Genomic DNA, 13,599 nt, shown 5'->3' on the forward strand with positions numbered 1-13,599 from the left:
GTGTGCTCTTCCGATCTATTTTCAATTTATCGAAATTCGAGTAAAAGAAGGCTAAAATATGAAAATTCGACTTACGGAGGAGGCTTTGTGCGAGAGTTTATACAGTGAATTATTTATTGCATACATATAACAAATGTAATTGTAAAATAAAATATTGAAAATATCAGACTATATATTATACTTATGTTACACATAGCTACAACATCGAATCATAGAGACAGCGACAATATTCGACTTATAAAGGTGAACTACTTTGACTTGTAGAAATCTGGCTACTTTAAATTTGAGTTGCAAAGGTAAAATAATACATCTAAATATCTGACAAATAATTCGAGTTAAGGTAGATTTTATTTTGATTTATAGAGGTTTTCTGCAGTGGAGCGGAATGAATAAAATTTTCGTCTTATTGAAGTTTTCGAGTTGTAGAGGTTCGAGTTATCGAGGTTCGACTGTATTAAGGAATATAAGTAAATTATTGGTTATTATGCGTAATATTACAATAACGTATCTCCAGTTTCTGTTCCAGAAATTCTAAAAGTTATATATATAATTAATACAATATATGAAATGCGTGCGATACTCATACTGCTGTCGGTACTCATACACGCTTGCTTCTTGTAGATAATCATTGGTTTAATTTGTTCACGAATTCTTAACCACAATAATTAAACGATAAATTTATAGGCAATGTAGTCTAATAATCTCTAATTGTTCAAAGAATGATAATGAGTAATTATAACGTGACGAAGCGGAACTATGGAACTGTTCGCTTTTCGTACAAGTATCGGCATGCAATTGATAATGCAATTTGTTGATGCAATTACTTTGTACACGTAGCAACATAACACAGTAAAAGTATATTTCAAGACTGTAAATCGGTCAATTTATCATCAATAAGTATTAGTGCATATAATCAATGTTTTACAAAACAAAATTTTATTAATAAAATATTTTATGCCAAATCGGTATTGTTCTTTTTAAATTAATTTTGATCTATCGGTTATTATTGCACTTTAAATATTATTAATTTAATGACTGTATTTATTAGTCGACAAATTATTTAAGCAAGCAATTCTATTTATTATTACTAAGTTATGCAAAAAAATTCTAATTTTAATAATACTTTAAATGTTCATTTCTAAACAATGGATACATTGATTACTGCATACCTATTATATACGTTAGTTAAGTTTAAGTGGGGAAAACATAATAAAAGCGTCAATGTGTATCGGTGATGGCTGCATTCGGATAGTGACATTAATATAAAATCGTCTTAGTATACTTTGATGTTATTATTACTATAATGTTTGTAAATGCTGCATTAATCGCTGCGATATGTATTATAAGTGGCATTGTTTGGAATTATTGCCGTCGAAAATTCTTTCCTATAAAAGATATCGATCTGCCAGGTCCGAAAACGATACCAAAGAACCTCTGTAGCGGAACTCCTGACGGTAATTACAAATAATAGTATACTTAAATTATAAGAGAAAATTTCTTTAATTATATACATTAAATAATTAAAGATGAGATCAAGTTCAATATCAATTCACAAATCTTAATTAATTCAATATCTAGACATTACCTCATTGGAGATATTACCTGTAAGTTATAAAAATTTTTTATGTAATTTTTTATGTAACAAAAATTTACAAGTACAAATAATACCAAGAATATTATTAGAATGTAGTTCAAACGTTATAAAATATATTCAAAATTTTTACATATAGCAAAAACTAACGATATTTAGAGCCAGCATCTTAAAGAACAAGATACTTAATAACCAACGTAAAAATAAATTAATTTACAAATGTATGTCACATAATCTGTCATATTTATTTCATATAGATAGATATAGTATGTTAATGGCACATTCTAGAAAGCACTTGATTCTATCGCCAATGTTAATGAACAGGCAAATAATATTATAAAAATATATTTCCAAGATATAAAAATTTTTTTCAGAAATATTGGATAATATATTTTCACTTGGAAGATATTATCCATCCCCATTTAAAATGTCGGTGAGCATCAGTTCACTCGTTGTGATATATGAACAAAGTCAAGTAAAGGTAAATGAATAACGTTTTCTTATGGAATATAATTAAATATTTACGTAAATGCACATAAGCGTGCACACGCATACATATATATATTTCATTTTTTATTTAATTTATTTTAATTAAGCACAATTATTATTAAGCGGATTTTTAACACATATATGCTACATTATAATTACCCGAGCCAACCAAACGCGCGCAAATATATAAGAGAAATATTAATTATATATGTATATATATATGTATATATATAATTTTGCAGACTGTCTTAAAAAGCCCACATTGCTTAAATAAAGGTATACTCTTTAAACTTGCATCCTCAACATTCGGCATAAGATTATTTACAGCTCATGGTAAAGTATATTTTAAAGCATAAAATATTTAAAATTAGTTGCTCTGCTATAACTAATGAGTTTACAAAAGTGGAAGTGAGGTATCACTGTTTATTATCGTTTATTTATTAACTTTATGTTATATAAGAATTAATTCTTTAGTCTTTTGTATTTTATTTATACTTCTACTAAACCATACAATATTTTGGTATTTTCTTTTTTTTTCTTACTATTTCTTTATAAGCAAATAATTTTTGCTTCAGAATCTATATGGGTTAGAAATCGAAAAATAATAGCTCCATTCTTTAGTCCGACTATGTTGCAAGAATTTTTTAATATATTTGTCGAACAATCTTTAATACTGGCAAATAAATTAGAAAAAGTTGGACTGAATGGAAAAGAAATTACTTTTCTTGAACATGTAACAAGGTCTACTTTGGACATTGTATGTGGTAAGGAATGCAGTTTGTTTTACTTGTAAATTACCTCCCTATAATAAAAATTTATTTATTAAAGTGAGTCATTCATTCGTATTAGTTTGATCTAATACTTTGCTTGATCCGATTTTAGAAGGAATAATTGGCAACGTAAAAATTTGAAAAGATTGGAAGCTTTATAATGAATTAAAGAGATTATAAAATAGATTCCCAAATAACTACAATACTATAGTATTTGTATAGCTAGTGTACTTGCAAGTTGATTAATATATGGTATATTTATTATTAGATATAGATATAAATTAATATTTCAATTAACAAGATTTCTTTTCATGTAAAGACAGCATGGGCGTCAAAATGGAATCAAATAAAAAGGATCAATATTTGAAAATAGTTACGAGGTATGTACTTTCTAAATTCTAAATTTATGCATCACCTACTACAAAGATAGTTCTATAATTTTATTTAATTAACAAGAATTTTACATGTATAAAGAAAAAATCTTATTAATTTCAATTTCAATAAAATAATTTTTAAGAAATTTTTTAATTGCCTAAGATCAAACTTTTTATAAAATTAATTATATAACAATGTAATAAAATTATTAATAATGATAATAAATAATAGAATTTATCTTTAAAAGAAGCATGTTTCAGATTAAAAGAAATTATAAAACATAGAATATATTCTATAATGATGGATAATGTTTTGTTATTTCATAATGTTATTTTTAATCTCACCGCTTTGGGACGCGAACAACAAAAGCTCTTGAAATCATTGGATTGTCTTATCAATGAGGTATATACTGATTAATTATATCAATATTTCTAAATGTATTTTTTATGCTTTACTCATTTTATATTGTGTGTTTCTGTACAAATAATACAGTTGCATGAATTAAATAAATCGCATACAACCGAGACAAAAACTGATACAAGTAAGTATAATCTTATTTTATACGAAATTTATATTTCATGATATTGCAAAATGTGTAAGTAATAAATCATTTAAAAAATTGCAATTAAACCAAACATTAAAGTGCTGTGCATTCTTTCTACTATTGAAATACTTTTTTTAATGTGTTTTTAAATAATAATATAATTTTTTTAATACAAAAAGCAAGTAGGATATTTATCATCACTAGAAAGTTAAATAATTTTTTCTAAACAATCTTTTTCTTTATGTAATATAGATAAAAGGTTTCTCGACATTCTGATGAAATTATCTAAAATACACAAAACAAATGTCACACAGGAAATGATTTATGATAATGTAATTATGCTTTTACTGGTATGTCAATTCTGAATACAGATATGTACTATTCAAAATTAAAGAATCACCTGTTCTATTTTCCAAAAACAAACAAATTTCACAATAGAATAACTTCATTAAAAATAATCAAAACGAGATTTTTTTAAAAACATTTTATAGCTTGAAGCCTCCACTTTTTAAGTTGATGCTTTAGAAAACGACTAACTGATTTTTTTCGGAACCTTATAGATACAAATAGAGATGCACCACATCACAAAATTTTTTCCGAATTTTTATCGATGGTGCCCCGAAAAAAATCAATTAGTCGCTTTCTAAATATTAAAATTTAAAAAGTGGAGACTTTAAGCTGTGAAATGTTTTTTGAAAAACCTCATTATGATCATTTTACTCAATCTTGAAATTTGCTTGTTTTTGGAAGATAGGGCAAGAGAGGCTTTAATTTTGTTGAGTAAAATGTATTTCTAAGTAGATAATAAGATAAAAGTTTATTTTTTCTTACCAGGCCAGCGATGCAATCAGTATTACCCTAGATTTTGTTATCTTTATGTTAGCAAATTTCCCAGAAGTACAAGTATGTATTTTTATTTCAAAACGATCAAATTTACTAATTAATTAAATAAAACATTGTAAAAATCAGTTTAATTTTAAAATGTAGAAGATGTGTATATTAATATATATCTTAAATATGTGCATTATTAACATATTATTATAATTACGCTTCGATTATTACCAAAATAAAAATATTAATTTGTAAATTCAATTAATAAATCTCTATAATAAATAATTTTAAATTAATAACTATTACAATATATTATAAATTATTATAAATAATGTTTGAATTGTATCGATATAAAAAATGTTTAATTTAATCTTATAAAAGGAAAAAGTATATGAAGAATTATCGGAAATTTACGGTACAAAAACGCCGATGTCCGTACCAGTTAAACACGAAGATTTACAACATATGCATTATTTGGATCGAGTAATTAAGGAAACTATGAGGCTATTTCCTGCTATTCCTTTAATTGACCGAAAGTTAACTGATGACGTGAGAATAGGTGTGTTTATTTTAATTTGATAGAAAAATTTTAGATGAAATAACATTTGTTTTAATCAAGATTTACTAAATAATAATTTAATAAAAATACTTTAATTTTTATTTAAATAAGACGGTTTGCCAATTTTATGTATATATGTGCATAATAAAGCCCGCCTAAATAATAAAATTTAAAGCAAATTGTAACATTTTTTGTTATTATGCTTCTATAGTAATGACTAAATACAAATGATACACATTTTAGATGATGTTATTTTACCGGAAAACACTAACGTTATCTTACCACTTATACTGATGAATCGAAAAGAAGAGTGTTGGCCAAATCCATTGAAATTTGACCCTGATAGGTTTCTACCAGAAAGAATAAAGGATTGTCTTTCATGTTATCACATCCCTTTTGGTGATGGACTAAGGGATTGTATAGGTAAGCATGAATAGATTACAAAATATTGCAATAAATTTGAGATTTACGTATAATTAACAAACTTGCAGCTACAAAATATGCGATGATTTCTATGAAAGTCATTCTAGCTACTTTGGTACGAACATTCGTATTTAAAGTAGATAAGAGAATTCAAATAAGTAGCATAAAATTAACGACGGACATAATATTGTCTACTGTCAAGCCTTTAAAAGTTAAGATTGAGAAACGGAATCTCGAATAAAGATATTATAGAAAATATGTCAGATAAACAATATCTGTATTTAATCAAAGTATAATATATGTTAATAAAAAATATATATATTTCTACACGAAGTCTTGTATTGCAAGATTAACACAACTGTAATTTAATTTCTAAACTTAATCTTTTCTTGTCTAATGTAATAATATATAAAAATAAAACATTTTGAGTTGGATCTTTGAAAATTTATTGTAATTAAATCCTAATTAAATACAAAGTATTTAAAAATTATAAAATTTTCTTATTTTTCTCAACGCAAAAATTATAATTAATTAGTTCAAATTTAATTTTTTGTAATATTTTATACCATTGTAACACATAAAATAAAATAATAAAATATTTTAAGTTAACTTGTTAAAAATTTTTTAATAATTAATTTTATAATAATTGTACATTTATAAATTAAATGATGATTGTTATTAAACTTATGAGTAATATTGTAAAAGCATATATTTTGTTCGGTCTCAGAAATTAAAAAATTGTATAGTATATGAAATAAATGCGACCGTCGATATTCGTTTGTTTTAATAAATTAGTCATTGTCTTACGAGTTATTATAATAATTAAGGAATATTCCAGCAATTAACTGTTAAAATATATAAATTAATAATTCTTAATTGTTCAAAGAACAATAATGAGGGATAATTACACAACGAAATACGGAAATACACAATAGTCTTTTCATACAAATATCGTCATGCAAATAATAACAAAATGAATTTGTGTACGTAACAATATATTATAAGACTAAAATAAATTTCAAGACTGTTTTTTAACCAAGTTCTCATTAATAAATATTTAAATTAATCAAAATTTTATAATATAAATATTATTAATAAAATATTATTAATAAAATATGTTTACGCCAAATTTTCTGCAGTTTTTTGCACTTTAAACTAATTTCGATACTTGACACATTATATTAAATCTAATTTGATAAGCGTACTTTATTTTATTCTTTTTTTAATCAAAAATATATTTAAGAAATATTTTAATTCAATTTATTATTAATGCATTATAGTAAAAAAGTAATTTACATTTTAAAAAATTATGTGATTTTATAAGATTTTTTAAATAAATTATTTCAATAAAATTCAATTAATGCATTTGTTCAAGTTTTAATTATTAGATATGGCTATATTCAATTGTGTTTTGCACAATTTTTATAATGTATGTACGATATCTTTTAAAATTATTATTGCTCTACAATAATCAATAATAAATGTAATTAAATGCATACCAAGTGCTCCTTGAAATGAAATCTGTATACAACTTTCAGAAAAAAACTTTTGGTATCATTATTTATGCTTTATTATAATACTTGTATATTGTATTTATATTTCATATTATTTAATATATACCATGTAGGATGAATAGAGTATGCGCATTTCCTGGCGACATGACGTCGTCGACGCGTAACCCGATCGCGCAATATGTATCAAGAGTTTCTTAATTGGAGCTGATCGAAAGAGCCGGTGCATTAGTTTGTACCGTTTAATTTATCTTTTTTAATTTATCGTGAGCTTCTTTAACGGCTGACGAAGGGAGCTGACGGAAGGAGCATATCGGAGTCTCGATCAGTACAAAGAGGAATTGAGAAGACGTGAGACGTCAACGAAGAGAGAATTCATCGGCAGAGAATTTGAGAGACGTCGATGAAGCGAGACGTTGACGAGAGTTGCGAAGAAAGTCGCGAATCGCGTCGTCAAATTAAAAGTATAACGACAAATTCTGAACTAAGAGTTACGAGTTACAAGTTGTGAGTTGAAGAGAATTGTGAGATTTTTACATATATTTGAATTGTAAAGACGAGATACAATTAAATTCATTTATTTGATTTTATTATTAATTTGTGCACGAATGAATTATCCTATAGTGTCTCCCTTAAAACTTATAAAAATCTCCTTTTTTTTAACCTTCTAAATATTTTCCTTTAATGATTAAAATTTTCCTTTATAAACAATACAATTAAGTATATAGACTATTGCGTTATAGTTGTTTGAGTGGGGAAGACGTAATAAAAGCGTCAATAAGTCGGGGATCAGTTGCATTCGGATAGTGACGTTAAAATAGAATTGTTTTGCTATTTTGTTGTTATTATTACTCAGTGCTATGATATTTGTAAGTGTTGCGTTAATTATTTCGGCGTGTGTTGTAAGCTACTTCGTTTGGAATTACTATTGTCGATTAGGCTTCGTTGAAAAAGAATTTCTGCCAGGTCCAAGACAACATTTTAGAAACTTCCTTCGTGGAACTCCTGACGGTAATAATAAATAATAATATATTAACTTATAAAGAAAAAAATTCTTCTAATTAGCAATAAATTATTATCCTATTATTTTATTTATAAAGATATTATGCAAAGTAAAAAGCAGTCAAGAACTAAATATTTTAGAAAGGATTTTATATATTGTATGCTAAAATGTGTTATATTTTGTGTTTTGTAATAATGTAATAGAATTACTTTTTCATAACTGCAACAGTTTTATACACAACATAATAACAAGAATCTAACGCTTTCAAAACATTTATTTAATTTTGTTCAGGCTTATATCCTTTAAATTACTTATTATAATTTCCTTTATCATTATGTACTGAATTTATTTCAAATGCTTATTGTATATTATGTTTAATTCTTATTTCATACTAATTACCGAAACTGTCTGTACTTGTGACAGTTGTTACCGATCAGCTGTCTAATCGATATAAACATATTCGCGGATTTGTTTCCCCTCCTTACCTTCTTAGAGATGACTTCTCGGTATCGCGATTATCGATATACATTACTTTGCTTTACTAAGCGGCCTTTGTCAAACTTCTCGGAATAAATCGTTTAAGCACATCTCGCATTTCTATTTTTATTTTCTCTACATCACCTTGATGCAATCTTTCATGTTTCCGGTTTAATTTCGATGCCATCGATGAATAATATATATAATTACATGTTGTTTTTTTTACTGTAGTTCAATGTTATAACTTCTATTTATTATTAAAAGAGTAATTACGTTTCTGATAAGAGAGAATAATTTTGTTATTAAAATATTATTTAAAAAATTATATGAAAATTAATGTAAATTGTTTGTTAACAACCTAATAAAATGTATGTAATAAGACAATGTCCTTGTTCTATAAGTCTATATTCTATGTAATTATTGATCAACTACTTCCCTGTATTAAAATAAAAATGTATATAAACTTTTTAAAGTCGTCACAAATACATATAAAACATAACAAAAAGCATTTGTAAACGTTATATAAATCTATTATATATCCATTATAAATTATGTATACATTTACATATTAATCCTATCCTCTTTAATCCTATCTAAAATTCTATCCTCTATTAATAATGTATAGGCAAATAATATTACAAGTCTGTATTTCAAGGATATCAACATTTTTTTAGAGTTATTGGATATTATCAATTTGCTGGGAAAACACTATCCATCCCCATTTCAAGTATGGATGAATTATATACCATTCGTTGTAATATACGAACCAAACCAAGTAAAGGTAAATATAACGTTTACATTCTATTATATAAAATTAAACTTTATTGCATAAAATTAATTAATATCTACTTCAAGCTATATCATAAAATATTTTATATATCATATTCGAAATATCGCGTGACGACGGTCCGTATCGTCCGTATTTCGCGATAAACGTAATCTGACGTTAAATTCCGTTTAATGAGATAAGTGATGTGCATTATGGATGTGCACATATCCGTCTCTCTCTCTGCCTTTATTGTTAAGTTATTTTTTGCAAACTAAACGATATAGCGAGTTAGAATCTTCTGTAATAAAATTATATATATGTATATTTATTATGTAATTTACTTTAACTAAATGATATTAATTTATAAAAAATATTAATTACATGATAAGCAAACACATAAAAGCAATGAAAATATTAATAAATGTATAACATTACAGACTATCTTACAAAGTCGACATTGCTTAGACAAAAATTTATTGTATAAATTTACCCATTCAATATTCGGCATGGGATTATTAACAGTTCCCGGTAAAGTATATTTAAAAGAATAATTATTTAATTGCTCTTTTGTAATTACTTAATTACAAGAATGTATATAATATAAGACGTTTTTATTTATGTTTTAGGATGTATTTACTTTTATACCATATTTTATTTACACTTTTATTAATTTATATAATATTTTTGTATTCGAATTTTGGAAAATAATATCACAAACTTTTTAAAAAAGCTTCCCAATTAATGTTTCTTTTTTTAATATTACAATATTATTATTTCTTTTTCTTACTATCTCCTCTAAAATGTTTGTTTTAGCATCTGAATCGGTTCAAAATCGAAAAATGATAGCTTCAAGCTTTAGTCCGATCATATTTCAAGAATTTTTTGATACATTCGTAGAACAATCTTTATTACTGGCCAACAAATTAGAAAAAGTGGGATTAAATGGAAACAAAATTACCTTCATTGAATTTATCGCAAACTGTGCTATGGACATTGCATGTGGTAAAGATATGTAATTTATTTTGTTTGAAAACTATGCGTATATAATAAAAATTTATTCATTAAAACAAGTAATTCAAACATCTTTACTTGATCTCAATCTAATTATAAAAGGACATCTTAAAGATGTTTTATATTTCGATTTTAGACTTTGGCCGGTATTCATAGTCCACTTTTATTTTAAGATTTCTTATTTTAAGATTTACTATCTAATTAAGACGCTCTTATTTTAAAATTTCTTATTTTAAATAGGATCTTAAGACGCTATACAGCTCTGTAATTCACTTTTTGACATCTTAAAACTTAATTAAAGCAGTCTTAAATATAAGAAACAATTATGAATACTGGCCTTTGTGTTGTCTGGATAGTGTATAGAATTAGTGGTAAATTTTAATTTTTGGATTTATTATTACTTTATTAACCATTTTAATGATAAGATTCATGTTATAGAAGTTCGGTATATGATATAATAGTTACACATTAAAACAAGCAATAAAAATAATAAAATAAAGCGACTTGTGCAAACAACAATTTCTTTTATATTTTGTTGTGAAATACGCTCATTCTTTTTTGACATTATATTAACACACATTTGATTAGTACATAAGATAAAATTAAGAATAATTATATTTTATATGTATATTAAAATAGGCAGATTTATATTAATATTTCAAATAACAAGCTTTTTTTATATGATAAATTAGACACAATGGGTATCAAAATAGAATCAGATAAAAAGGATCAATATATAAAAGCAATTATGAGGTACATAATCTTTTAATTCTTGTAATTCATACATACGTACATGTCGTGAAAATAATTTTGCTTGAACAAAATTTTTACATTTTTGAGAAAAAACGTACTTTTAAGAATTTCAAGTAACAAGAAAATATTTAAAGAATTAGCAAACTGTCTGAAATAAAGTTTTATAAAAAACCAAATATGTTACAATGTTCTTTAATTACATTTATAAAATTTAACAATTGTAAATGGTTAAATAATTTTATTCCCCGTATAAAAAATTATATATATCTTATATATAGAATATAACTTTAACAGAAATATGTTTCAGATTTAGAAAAATTTTGAAATACAGGATGTATTCTACATGGATACTGAATGATTTCTTGTTTTACGATTGTATATTTAATTGGACAACTTTAGGACGCAAACAGCAAAAGATTTTAAAGTTAATAAATTCTCTCACTAATGAGGTACTGAATATGTTTCTTAAATACCAGTCTTTAATGCTTTGCTTATAATCTACGTTATATATTTTTATACAGATAATTCAGCAGTACGAAACAAGTAAATTACGTACAAGACAAAAACTAACTGAGGCAAAAACTAATACAAGTTGTAAGTATCAATGTGTTATATAAAGCCTATATTTTATGATATTGCAATGTTTGTAAAATACATTGTTCTAAAAGTTGCAATTAAACCAACATAAAAGAGAATGCAGGACATTCTTTTACTATTAAAATAATCTTTTTATATCTTTGTGTTGACATAATTTTTTTCAATATGGAAATAATGTAAATTATTTATCATCATAGAACTTGAAAAATAATGATTAATTGTTTCCAATCTTTTTATTTATTTAATACAGATAAAACGTTTTTTGATAATCTGATGGAAACATTTCGTAAAAATAATTTTACGGAAAAAATAATTCGTGATAATGTAATTACGCTTATGGTAACGGTATGTTAATTAACGCTGCATGCAAATATATATTTCTAAATAGATAATAAAATAAAATTCTATCTTTTTCTTTACCAGGCTAGTGGTAAAATCAGCATTACTCTAGATTTTGTTATCTTTATGTTAGCAAATTTCCCAGAAATACAAGTATGTATAATGTTCAATTCAAGACGATTGAATTTATTAATTAATTAAACAAAAGAGTTATAAAAATAACATAATTTTAAAATACAAAGATATATCTTAATATTTGTTTTAAATATCTGCATTATTTTATTTTCAATACTTTGATTATTACCATAATAATATCAATTTTTACAAATTCGATTATTGACTATTTACAATCAATAATGTATTATATACATAATGTGTAAAGAAATATTTTATTTTATTCCATTTTAACTGAAATTTAAAAGGATAAAGTATATAAAGAATTATCGGAAATTTATGGTACGGAAATGCCAACGTCTGCACCAATTAAATATGATGATATACAACACATGCATTATTTGGATCGAGTAATTAAGGAAACGATGAGACTTTTTCCTGCAATTCCTATAACAGGCCGACAATTAACCAAAGATATGAAGATAGGTGTGTTCATATTTTTAAATAACCAAACAATAATTTTTTAATAATCTTATCATATTAATTGTAGATAATTGATAAGAGCAAATTGAGTTTCAGATACATAAATAACTAAACATCAATGACATGATTAATGTTTTATTCAAAATCCACTAAAAATATTAAAATTCAAAGCGAATTGTTAGATAAGCACTATTTATTTTTGTTGTAGTTATATTACAATAACGTTTAAATACAAAAAGATATATTTTAGGTAAATCGATTTTACCAAAAAATAGTAATATTATCATATCATTTATACGAATGAACCGAAATGAAGAATACTGGCCAAACCCTTTAAAATTTGACCCTGATAGATTTCTTCCAGAAAGAATAAAGAATCATCACTCGTATTACCATATCCCTTTTAGTGACGGACCAAGGAATTGTATAGGTAAGCATAAATCATTTACAAAATATTGTAATAAAATAGAGATATAACTAATTAACAAACTTGCAGGTGCGAAATACGCGATGATTTCTATGAAAGTCATTCTAGCTACTTTGGTACGAACATTTGTATTCAAAGTAGATGAAAGCATAGAGATAAATAAGATAAAGTTACAGACAGACATAATATTATCTACCACTGAGCCGTTAAAAGTCAGAATTGAGAAACGAGGTCTTTAATAAAAACTATGTTATATATAAAACAAAATATCTGTATGTAACAGATGTAATGTCCGAATTAAATAATAAAGATATGATGATTGAACATACATTTCCGGTAAAACTACATTACTTTTTCCAGTATAAAAAGTACCTTACAGAGCGTGGACCTAAAAATAGGTAGATAAATATAAAAATATATATATATATTTATACGCAAGTGCTTGTCTTGCATGAAATACGATATTTATATCAACAATATGTTAGTATATATGCTACTTACATAATATATATTTAGAATATTTTATTACAATG

At 24.9% G+C, this 13,599-nt stretch overlaps 2 protein-coding genes across 4 annotated transcripts; both read left to right on the plus strand.

The window, feature by feature from the left end:
• Positions 1–1,256: 1,256 nt before the first annotated feature.
• Positions 1,257–5,935, plus strand: LOC105451495 (cytochrome P450 4c21-like). Its single transcript, XM_011691976.1, has 12 exons — positions 1,257–1,454; positions 1,966–2,072; positions 2,323–2,413; positions 2,656–2,844; positions 3,170–3,230; positions 3,486–3,627; positions 3,718–3,766; positions 4,022–4,119; positions 4,604–4,672; positions 4,982–5,159; positions 5,403–5,582; positions 5,651–5,935. The coding sequence occupies exons 1-12, from the start codon at positions 1,304–1,306 to the stop codon at positions 5,821–5,823; spliced, it is 1,488 nt and encodes a 495-aa protein (XP_011690278.1). The 5' UTR covers positions 1,257–1,303; the 3' UTR covers positions 5,824–5,935.
• A 1,490-nt stretch (positions 5,936–7,425) lies between these two features.
• On the plus strand, positions 7,426–13,408 carry LOC105451496 (cytochrome P450 4C1-like). Of its 3 annotated transcripts, none has more exons than XM_011691978.1 (12): positions 7,426–7,617; positions 9,248–9,354; positions 9,780–9,870; positions 10,156–10,344; positions 11,046–11,106; positions 11,414–11,555; positions 11,628–11,700; positions 11,954–12,048; positions 12,127–12,195; positions 12,465–12,642; positions 12,890–13,069; positions 13,136–13,408. In XM_011691978.1, the coding sequence occupies exons 2-12, from the start codon at positions 9,307–9,309 to the stop codon at positions 13,303–13,305; spliced, it is 1,296 nt and encodes a 431-aa protein (XP_011690280.1). In that variant the 5' UTR covers positions 7,426–7,617; positions 9,248–9,306; the 3' UTR covers positions 13,306–13,408. The 3 variants fall into 3 exon arrangements, with proteins under 3 accessions (XP_011690280.1, XP_011690281.1, XP_011690279.1); XM_011691979.1 differs by having other exon boundaries at positions 7,426–7,600; XM_011691977.1 differs by lacking the exon at positions 7,426–7,617 and adding an exon at positions 7,624–8,104.
• The last annotated feature ends 191 nt before the right edge of the window (positions 13,409–13,599 follow it).

This window comes from Wasmannia auropunctata, unplaced genomic scaffold, assembly GCF_000956235.1.
Source record: "Wasmannia auropunctata unplaced genomic scaffold, wasmannia.A_1.0 LD336050.1, whole genome shotgun sequence".
NCBI lineage: Eukaryota > Metazoa > Arthropoda > Insecta > Hymenoptera > Formicidae > Wasmannia > Wasmannia auropunctata.

What these genes read in the sequence shown, in the direction of transcription:
- LOC105451495 (XM_011691976.1), top strand. Translation starts at nt 1,304, where the DNA reads ATGTTTGTAAATGCTGCATTAATCGCTGCGATATGTATTATAAGTGGC. An exon ending in AAGATTATTTACAGCTCATG is followed by an intron (nt 2,414 to 2,655) that starts GTAAAGTATATT and finishes TTTTTGCTTCAG; the next exon opens with AATCTATATGGGTTAGAAAT. An exon ending in TGGATTGTCTTATCAATGAG is followed by an intron (nt 3,628 to 3,717) that starts GTATATACTGAT and finishes CAAATAATACAG; the next exon opens with TTGCATGAATTAAATAAATC.
- LOC105451496 (XM_011691977.1), top strand. Translation starts at nt 7,954, where the DNA reads ATGATATTTGTAAGTGTTGCGTTAATTATTTCGGCGTGTGTTGTAAGC. An exon ending in CAAATTTCCCAGAAATACAA is followed by an intron (nt 12,196 to 12,464) that starts GTATGTATAATG and finishes GAAATTTAAAAG; the next exon opens with GATAAAGTATATAAAGAATT. An exon ending in CGGACCAAGGAATTGTATAG is followed by an intron (nt 13,070 to 13,135) that starts GTAAGCATAAAT and finishes ACAAACTTGCAG; the next exon opens with GTGCGAAATACGCGATGATT.